Genomic DNA, 10,767 nt, shown 5'->3' with positions numbered 1-10,767 from the left:
TAGTTCTGTAGATTTTTATTGCTTTTACCGACTTTGTGAAACATTACAAAAGATAATTTTATTCTAGCAGTAATTAAAACAACAAAGACTGGATCTTTCACATTGAAGACAAGTACGTTTTTCCTGTATAAACTGAATGTCGATTTTGCGTTCAGAGTGATGTTTTCATCTGCTTTAGGTTGTGTTGTCAAGCAAGAAAACATCATTGTAATTAGAAAAGCAGTCATAAAAACTTTGAACCGTACAGTATGTAATCACATTTCAAATAAACAGTATTAAAATCAAAGATGTAGTTCAGCTACAGATGCTGAACCCTGGAAGACACCTTTGCTCAGGAGAATCAGCAACAGTAGAAAGAAAAATAGTATAAATGATGTGTCTTGCCAATAAAATCATTTAGAAAAGTACTGATTTTCAAACTCATTATTCCAAATAAACATCAACAGTTACTAAATTCAATATGAAAGTGTCTTTAGATTAACTTCAATGCCAACTACAAAGTCCAATGAGTTTTCACTAAATGATACAAAATAAAATCAACTCAAAATCATTAAGCAATTTGTTTTATTTATAGCACTACTTTTATGCTGACTCAAAGCCATGTGCCTCTAGTCTTAAAATTTGCTGTACAATAAATTACTGTTGATATAAACAAAGTTATTTCACACACTGGTACTGTACTTGATGATTATTTGATCTAGATGAGTAATTAAAACATTACTAATCATGTAAAGCAAAAAGAAAACTAAGGTCACGGTGGTGCTCATCTAACAGATTACACTGGTGAACTGAAAGTCATTAACTGCTCATCTCACGCTGCACAGAACGTATGTACAAGAGAACCCTTCAGAATGGTGCAGGCTCCGCAACACGACACCTATTTGTTACAGACCCAACTTACAGCCTTTTGAACCTGCCTTTGCAAAGGGCACAGATTAGGAAGTGACCATGTAAAGAGGGAGAAGAAGCAACAACTTACAGGAGAACCTCCATTAAATGTAGCAAAAAATAGTCAAGACAAAGAAAAAACCCCAGTGGGGCACCAAACTCTATCCTAACAGGTTTTACAATGACAAACTTGGCAACTTGGAACACTTCACTGAATAATCATAAAGATACTGTGTTGTAGCTGCAAAATTATCTAGGAGAAAGTGTAATTAACTGGGCATATGTAAACAGAATGAAAAATGTGTCACTGTAATACGTATGAAAATACTACAAATGAGCTCTGTAGAATATTATTTAAACATGAGACTGCATTTTAAGTGAAATATTTTAGACGATAATTTAAATGGAGTGGTCAAGGTTAAGACCTACACTTTATGTAAACATTCATATTTATAAATAAGTTAGAAAAAGGAAAAGAAAAAAACAAAGGAGAGAGAAAAAGAGGGACTTCCTGAGGTGGCTCTGCAGCCAGACACACAGTAGCACTATGCTCCATTCTGGGAAATCAAGGCATCTAAAGAAAGTGCAGGGCTGTTTATTTTCCTCTAACAGTGGAGTGGAAATATATTGGCATAGTTTATACAGGGCTTAACCCCTATGAAAAAACAATCAGTGCACAGCAATTATCACTGCTCTTTTGCATCCATTAAGGCAAAACAAACATCTATGTACGTAACAAACATCGTACGTAGGTAAGCTACATCTTTAGCTGTTTAATACTATGTGTGATTTTAAAGCAGAGAAGGTGTAAAATGAGCAGCGAGTCAATCATAAATTATCAGCGGGGTTTTATGCACTTCATACCAGATCTTCTCCTATTTATACAGGGGGAAAAGTGCAACTGTAACATACTACTGACCAAGACCAGCAGAACTAAAGGTCACTGTAAACTGCTTTGCAAGTCATGGTATTTCTGGCACTGATTAAGAAAAAAAAATAAATAAAATCTACACAATTAAAAGTAAATAAATACTGTGATTAGACTTGCAGGGCTTTGGTTTGTTGTTTTTTTTTTTTTTTTTCTATTCAGAGTCCCTAGAAAAATATCTACTTCCTGTAACATTGACCAGCACTTAACCCTTCTGAAGCAGAAGCCAGATACAATGTATGCACCATCAGGGAACCCTGATTCCAGACATTAAAGTTAAAAATCAAAGAAGCTTACAGTCATTTTTGGGGTATTCAGAAATTGTTACAGGACTGTGTACATGAAGTGTAAAACAGTATGGAAGGACTAGAACAAAAGTAATGTGTTGTGGACAGCACTACATAAACTGCCCAAAGTATCTTCCCTCTTTGATTCAGCAAAAGCTACTCAGTAGTCAACAACTGACCTGCAGATGTGGTTTGTTTGTTTTGTTGCATTTTTGTTTGGGGTCTTTTTGGGATATTTCTTTGTTTTGAGTTTTGTTTGGGTTTGGGTTTTGTTTGGTTGGTTTTTGGTTTGTTTTTAAATAATGCAGAAAGTTTGGGGAAACCATTTGCTAGTTTCACTGAATCTCTGACTAGAGGGAAAACACAGGTGTTTTTTGAAAGCACACATACTCAAGCTAAGGCACAAGCTATGCTATCATCTGAGAATGAAGGAACATCTACACAGATCCTTATTCAGGACTGGTCAAATTGGTAATGCAGACCTCACTTGCTTTGCCACTGACCTGAGCCTTTGTTATGATAATCTGGATACCATTATTCATATTGCCAAACACTATAATTTCATTTCTTTAAACTGTCCTCTCAGAATTCAACCAAATAAAAAAAGGAAAGGTAAAGAAGAAAAACCTTAATTACACTACATTGACAGGGAATGGTACCAGTCTGTGTAACTTAAAATGCTAGCTTTAAATATTTCCACTTATTTTGATTGTTTACTTTTTGTAAAAGCCAACTGTCTTCCACCTCAAGTGGCATTTTCAGATGAATTCTGCCCTCCTCTGGAATCAGCTCCTTTTTTCAGTTGTTGAGAATTTTATGTGGCCCACAATAAAACTCCGAGCTCTGCCAAAAGCAGAATTAAGCAAACAGTATCTTCATTTTAAATAAGCACAGGTTTGTATTAAAGCCACTATAATACATCCAGAAAGGGCTAGTGGCAATTCAGAATGTAAAAGAAATCATTTCAAAAATTAAAGCAAAAAACCTGAAGTGTAAGGCAAAAAACTATTAATAATGGAAACTTCACAGGTAATAGATAAAGATTTTTGTTTATACATAAAATTCTCATTATTTCAAATATTATAATGCTGAACACTAGAAACTGAAAATGCAAGTACAACTGCATCTTTATCAGTGAGACCTCAATCCCATTTATTTTAATAAATGAATATTTTTCCATCTTACATGATAAAAGTTTATACTAGTTAAAATAAATAAAATGTTTAAAAAATAAGTTGGTGTGCTATCATATATGCCCTTTACAATGGAGAAGATCAGAACTGTACACACAAATACCATAAACTATTTCCAATCCATAAAATACTGATCATAAACTTATTACAGAATTAAACTACAGGTAATTTAGTAAAATATACAATAAAATTAAAAATTAAGAACTCTACTTGATGAGGACATGAAATACTCCAAGTTTTCAGTCTTACAGCTGAGTAAACCAAATTCCGATGGAAAAAATAAGTACCGACAGGAACAGAAGACTCAAAGAGAACTGGTGTGGTAAGCCTGTGTAGCTTCCTAGAGACCAAATTGCCATCTGTATCATGTAAACATGGAGTGTCCAGAATGATAAATACTGACTTGGGACTGTAACTACAATTACTGCACTCATTCCGCTACTGGATAATAATGAGAAATCAAGAGTGAATTTAAAAGGAAGAAAAAAGTAATGGAAGAAGGTATTTTTATATATATCTTAAGGCTTAACTAACCTGACTTAGGGCTCTAGGCCACTTCTGTAAAACAGGAGAGACAGAATCCTGAAAACACTAGCATGTAGTGGAGACATAAAACACAGTAGTTCTTGTCAACAGCACATTAATATTTGTTCTATGAAAACACAAAAAAGTATACCCTGCAAAAAAAAAGCAGTAACCACCTGCATGGAGAACGAACTTCTGTAGCACACATTATAAACAGAGGTATTGCAAAATTTTAAGCAATGTGGACCAGTAATCATCAGCAAAAGCTGATTTAACTTCTATGCGCATATTGATTATTGGAAAAAAATATGCATTTATTATAATCTTCCTATTTAAAAATGAAAATAAAATTTCCAATAAAATAAATAGCTGAAGTGTGATTACCACTCATTTGTAGGAAAATCTTCTCATTATGCAAGCATATCTACAGTGCCCTAAACAATGGCAGAATTAAATATATGATGCTCCTTAAACTGGAAATCACACTTCCACGGTATAATATCCTACAGCTATATATATACACACAAACAAATACACGCAATTCCCCTTGGTTCACTTCTATAAAGATGTTTCGGCATCCACGTATTTCACAACAGGTGAGTCTTCCACATTTATTTTCACACTTTCTGGTTTTTCAGGGCTGTTTGAAAGCAAAGAGGAAAAGGTAAGGTTTGGTTCACCAATAAACATTAACTTTCAAATATTTTATACTTCACAATGAATACTGAAAAGTATTTACCTAAGGATACTTTGATAACAATGCATTTCTATTGCAATCTAATAATTGTTAAATACTATTCACAGAACAATACAAGCTTAAAGAGAGAAAACACCAATAGCTCATCTATATATCCATTTCCAGTCCCACTGCTTTGACTGAGTCTAGTGATTTGAAAGTGTTTTGCAAAACTTCTTAAAAATAAGACAAACCAAACAAAATCATCTAGTTAAAAATACTCAGAAATACATAACAGGCATTCTTATTAATATCGCTTAATTACAGGGCAGGGAAACAATTCTATCCACAATATAAGATCAGGAAAACATTACAGTCTTTTCAAAATGGGATACCACACGTATAATAACAGTAAGAAATCTGCATGAGTGTCTGTTCAAGGGGAAGACTAATGACAATGGGCTGGCTGTCACCTGAACCACTGACACTCTTTAGGGACACAGCCACCGAGCAGTGGCTTATCCAAGGACAGAAAGGAACATCCTGAGGTAGTCAGAGGACAGTAGAAGAGAAACTGGAACAGAGTACGAGAGAGGATTCTCTAGGCATGAATTTTAGAAGAGATGACACATGCATGCACTACCTCTTTAAGGAAAAAAAAAAGTGTACCTGGACACCACAAAGGCTGTAAAATACTAGAGAGGGTGGAGTGAGTAAGAAAAAGCAACCTGCATCAGTTCAAGAAAGACAAAAAAAGATCTAAAATATGTACTTTTCTTAAAAAGGTAAGATTTTTAAGAAATAACACCAACCCACACAATGGCTTGTCTGGGATTCCAAAAGACACCACCTGCTTCAAACTGTGTCTTATTTGAAACCTATATATCTGAAAACAGCAGTACCTACACAACCATTTTTACCACAGCACTAAGCATCTATCCTTATTATCAGATGAAGACTGTTATTCAAATTAACCTCAAAAGAACTGAAATGAAAAAATCACTGGGAATTGCTTCAGACTGAGCAGAGGGAACATCCCTAAATTTCTCCAGCACCCACTATACAAGGAAGGGTTGCAAATGCCTCAAAACAGAAACCAATTGCGTAAGGCTCAGGGAAGTCCTGGTGCCTTAACATTTTCCAGATTCATGCAGTATCAGATTGCCTCTTGAAAGGACTGGTTTCTAGCACCAGTGGTTTTATTCTCTATTTGTAGTTTTAGCAAGTACTCTCCCAAGATACAATTTTTACCACACTAATCTCAAGGTGAGCATGGTATGTAATCAAAGGGATGTGTCTTACAGCAAAATATAAAAGAATAGATAGTATACTGAGTACATCAAAAAATATTGCAGACAGGTCAGAAGCCTAATTCCCTAGTGCTGCATGGAATTCTGTACTTACGTAACCTACTCAGGAGCAAGAGTCAAGGGTTTCTTAAAAAAAAAAAGGATATACTGACACACATCTTGTTATCTGTCTAATGCTTCTGCTACCTCTCTTCCTGACAGTCTATTTTCTGTAGTACTCTGGTTCTAAAAATGCTTAAGGCATGTATTTAAACATTTTAAATGTTTAAACCATACAAGCTGAAGAGTCACTGAAAATAGTGCCTGCACTGAATCTCCTCAGCTTTTCCTATTACAATACCTCCATGTTCTCTCTGTGTTTCCTTCTTTACTTTTGGTTGACCTACTGTTGGGCAAAACGAAGTGTATTTCCATGCCTAGTTTGGAGCAATGCATGTGATGAATAAACAGATGGTATACAAGTGGCTAAGTGACCAGTCTCTACTGCTGTTTCCATGACGCAAGCTCAACGGTACCCGATAGCTCAATTACGTATGAACACTCCCTTAAATCCAACTCTCCCACTGAGATGTTATTTTCCACAAAACTTGCCAATTTCCTATCTCTGAAACCTGTCTTCCTTTGACAGACTTGGCTGAAAGGGATCAACCAAGAAAAGATGCATGAAAGGATTGTATAAGCTTATTTTTCAGAGTCAAGTGGGCCCATTCTCCCTTTTTCTCCTACATAAAAACTAGTAAGCAATAGAGGCATTGTGATGAAACAGTCCACAGACACCAGTCCATCTAAACTAAAAGCCTTTGGGGAAGCTGCAGATATTCCACAAATATTCAATTTACTTTGCTCCTTTTGACAGATCAGCCAGACAGGGACTGGGTTAAAACCAGCCAAACAACCAACCCACTCACAAAAAGCAGGTGGCATAAAGCAACACTGGAAGTTCTGGACTTACCTTTATTCCCACTGGTATTTTTTTTATGTTCAGGATCAAACAATTCCCACGCTCAGGTACACTCTAGTAAAACTTTTAGAAACCCTATGCCCTTTAGAGTAGCATACAGTTGTATTGAGCACACAGAGTAACTTTAAAATTGTAATAATATATTTAATAAAATACTTGGAATTTGTTATAGAAATTGTTTCACTTCAGAGTAAAGAGCAAAAAAAAAAAATTAAAGTTCCTCAAAAGTAACAAGTCAATGCAGATTTACAAACCACAAATGCTCATTTTTTTGAGAAACATTTCAAGAAATACAAGTACAACTATTAGCTGCTAAACAGAAGAAGTTAGAAAACCCGTGAGTAATTATAGCTACCTCAGGTTAGCTCTGGTTACTTTGGCATTCTCAGTACTCATGGCAAGAGCCTTCCACTGTGCAGTTTTGGCCATTTCATCTGATATGTTTACAATTGAGGGATCAGTGCTAAAGAACAAACATACTTTCTGGTTAGTATTTCATACCTTGCAACAGCATTATACTTACTGGCACTCATCATTTACATCAATTGTGCCTTCTTTCAATATTTACACAGCCACAAGTTGAGTTCATGTATTACAAATGCATTTGAAGAAAAATGTGAAAATTTAACTCACTAGCACTGCCTTAACCACAGAGTATCTTGAAACAGTTTTTCCCATAGGTATCACTAAGATATTGAGAATACTTGAGAGGCACAGATGATTTAGAAATGAAGTAACTTCAGAAAATTAGTTAATACGCTCAGAAAAAAAATGAAATTAAGCACACTATTCTGCTTTTATAAATCAGAATAATTTTAAGTTGTCTGTAGATATGTTTCCTGGTTTGTTCCATATTTAAACTTCAAAATGTACACAAGGGTATCTGTAAGAGTTCTTGAAACTGCACAGAAATGTTTCAAAGCCATTTTTTCCTAAAGGAATCCCCACAAGATGCAAGACAGTGAAATATATAGCAAATACACGCACTACAGAAAGAGCAATTAGCAGCTCAAATGTCTCTTGAAAAAGCTTTAGCATTTATTATCTTCATTTGGGTTGCTAAAGTCCGATTAAGCCTACTCCTAGAGTAGGCAAAAGCACTTTACAGGAATGTGTATCTAAATCAAAAAATCTACTTGTTAACAACTTGGATCAAGGTAGAACTGATATTACTCTAGATCTGTAGGAAAGTGTATTTTCAGCCTAGGAACCCTTAGTATTAGAGAGGCAAAAAAAGCTGGCAATCTATCTGTCACATCTTCTGGGTGTGTTGAACTATTGTAGAATATGATGTAGAATATGTGATGACTAAGTTAATTCATATAAGTTCAGTGCTGCAATGGATGGCTACAGGCTCTTCAGAAGGGACAGGTGAGGAAAAAGGTCATGGGGGTGCACTGTTAGTCAGGGAGTACATCAATTACCTGAAACTCAATGTTGTAAGTGAGAAGGTTGAATGTGGGTGAAGATCGGGGGAAGGCCAACCAAGCAGATATCCTGGTAGGTGTCCATTACAGACCACCCAACTAGGATAAAGCAGTAAGGTAGGTATGTACATCTGAGTGCTGAAGGAACTTCCCATCAATGAAATTCCAGCACTTCTATTTCTGGAAGTAAACCTGTCCTCACATTTACTTTCAGAAAATGAACTCTTTAGCTAAAAACAGCTACCTGTAAAGGTGGGGTTTCCTATATCACAGAAATTACAGACTTCAGCCCTCACTTAAATAAACCATAGAAGAACTGCACATTTAGGACTTTTTCTGAAAAATCCTAGTGGCTGGTAAACACATGGCTCAACTGATGCTATTAGTTGCTTAATACTCAGAATTTCATGCACAGCAACACACAAGTATTCCACAAAAACTGACCAAGGAAGCTTCTTCGACTTGAGTACAGCTGGTCGAAATTGAGTCATCTGATCTGTTCAAGATGGTCATGTAAATTTACAGTTAAGATGCAGTTTGAAGGAACAAGGCAACACAAAAATGCTACTACTGCACCATGAGATAAACCTTTATTCTTCCTAATCATGGCTGAGTTAGAAGCTTGGGGAAAAAAAAATCCAACTCATACACAGTCAGCTTATTATGAAGTGATTACAGCATATAATAAAAAACTCTTACAAGATCAACATTTTTATTATACCTGTATTTTAGTTTTTTCACAGGAAAATCCAAATTCGCTTCTCCATATGCAAGGTGTACACTTTCATTGTCTCCTGTCTGAAGCATTCTCTCTGCTTCCTGTAAATTCCAAGTAAAAAAATGTATAAAATCACTTAAGAAGCAGAAATCAAAATAGTTCTCATACTGACAGTTCATTTCCATAGGGGTAAAGGCCATTTCCCCATAGGTCCTGAAGTTGAATGCAGCAGATACAGTTTAAGGCTTTTTTTCTTAGAAGTGTTTTATCCAGATAGGGGAGATGGGAAGTGGGGAAGAAGAGTGTTACAAGTTTTGTGAGAAATTCAGTTAGATGGTGTGCAGTGAAGGGATGCTTCTACGGAAAAGTTATGTAAGCTATACTACTACAGTATTTGTAACTAGCAGTTTATTCTAACTACAGCTCTGCAAACATACACGAGCAAGATGTCCCTAATATGATGAAGAGTTCTGTGATTAATGTAAGCAAAGATCCGTAATCCACTGCTTTTCTCTCCCTCTCCCTTTTCTCTCCTTTTAACCTGATGAGAGACAAAGTAAACAACATTTTGTGCTAAAAACTGCTTCTTTTGCCTTCGCTTGCTAATTTAAATCACAAATAAGAGTCATAGTTCATGATAGCATCATTGAAACTGACTGTTCAACTTAATTGCCAGTAATAGTTCCTCAAGCATTAAATCTCATTAGAAAAAGTTTCAAAGTATATATTTGGTATATAAGGTCGTAGTGGCTCAGGCCACTTAAAAGTTCTTAAGTCTCACTGAATATTTCCTAGCAACTTACACATGCTTAGTTTGATTGTTTTCATACTTACTTCTTTCTCCTTTTTCTTTTTGTCATCTTCTTTCTTCTTTTTACTTTCTGGCATAAGATCATCAAGCCAGCTAAGCTCTCTTTTGGTGAAACACAAATCCATGAGCTTGCGAACGAACACTAAAGCTAGAACCTTAAGGGAACCATAATGGAATCATTTATATTATGCTATTTAAGTGAACAAAAATGCATACACACTTTCAGTACATTCAGAATTTTTAACTGAAGCCCTTTTTCATTGGGCTACTTTTAATCTTACCACAAAGTTAAATATTTTCCACCTTCAATAGCTATTCACAACTGCATTGTTTATTATCAGGAAATGAAAAGTCCTTGTGTTTCAAAAGTGAACCAAACTTGTATTACAGGTTCTTTTGTTTCCTTCCCACTCCCTTCTTTATCAAAGTAGCAAATAAGTTTTGAAGAGATCCTGGATGATGCACACACTCTTGGAAAACAATTAACTTGTAAAACAGAAAACTTACCATCATAGGGAAAACAACAGCAGCTGCAGAGGCTTTAATCACCCACAACAGAACTAGACAAGTGAGCTGAACAACTGTAAAGATATGGACTTTCCAGAGTGGCACATAACGTAGATAAATCAGGTCAGGCTGATGTTTGGCAGGCATTCCAAACAGTTTTATACGGTCAAAAAACTGCATTGAAGAATAAAATCATCCTTCAGTTAATTATTTTCTTCCCCTCCGGAAGGAAATAAACATGTTTAAGAGACCCTAGAAACGTAAATTAATCCCAAATAAAATACTCATTTAAGTGGGTGGGTATCGGTGCCATTGTGTTTTGTTGTGTTTCTTTCCCTGCCATTACCACTATAAAATTTCACGTTATTTCAGAAAATCTGTTGCTCAGCTACACTACTGAAAGAGTAAACACAAAAGAAGCGATAAGTGAAGGAACAACACTGTAGGAACAAACAGCTGAACATGACAGTAAATTATCCTAAATATTATTCAGACAATATGGGCTGACTTGATTGCTGTTCACATAAAGCAATGTG

At 35.5% G+C, this 10,767-nt stretch overlaps 1 protein-coding gene across 1 annotated transcript in view; it reads right to left on the bottom strand.

Annotated features, from left to right (window-relative positions):
* The window catches only part of SLC4A7 (solute carrier family 4 member 7), an 88,267-nt gene continuing 77,500 nt past the window's right edge, over positions 1 to 10,767 (bottom strand). The window contains exons 21-25 of the mRNA XM_031052361.2: positions 10,232 to 10,405; positions 9,748 to 9,879; positions 8,917 to 9,014; positions 7,124 to 7,231; positions 1 to 4,461 (exon numbers count right to left, since the gene is read on the bottom strand). Of these exons, the coding sequence (XP_030908221.1) occupies positions 4,380 to 4,461; positions 7,124 to 7,231; positions 8,917 to 9,014; positions 9,748 to 9,879; positions 10,232 to 10,405 (594 nt within the window). The 3' untranslated portion in view covers positions 1 to 4,379. The remainder of the gene's footprint in view (positions 4,462 to 7,123; positions 7,232 to 8,916; positions 9,015 to 9,747; positions 9,880 to 10,231; positions 10,406 to 10,767) is intronic.

Source organism: Melopsittacus undulatus, chromosome 1, assembly GCF_012275295.1.
Source record: "Melopsittacus undulatus isolate bMelUnd1 chromosome 1, bMelUnd1.mat.Z, whole genome shotgun sequence".
NCBI lineage: Eukaryota > Metazoa > Chordata > Aves > Psittaciformes > Psittaculidae > Melopsittacus > Melopsittacus undulatus.
Note: the sequence above shows the minus strand (reverse complement) of the source record. Positions and strands in the feature narration are given on the sequence as shown.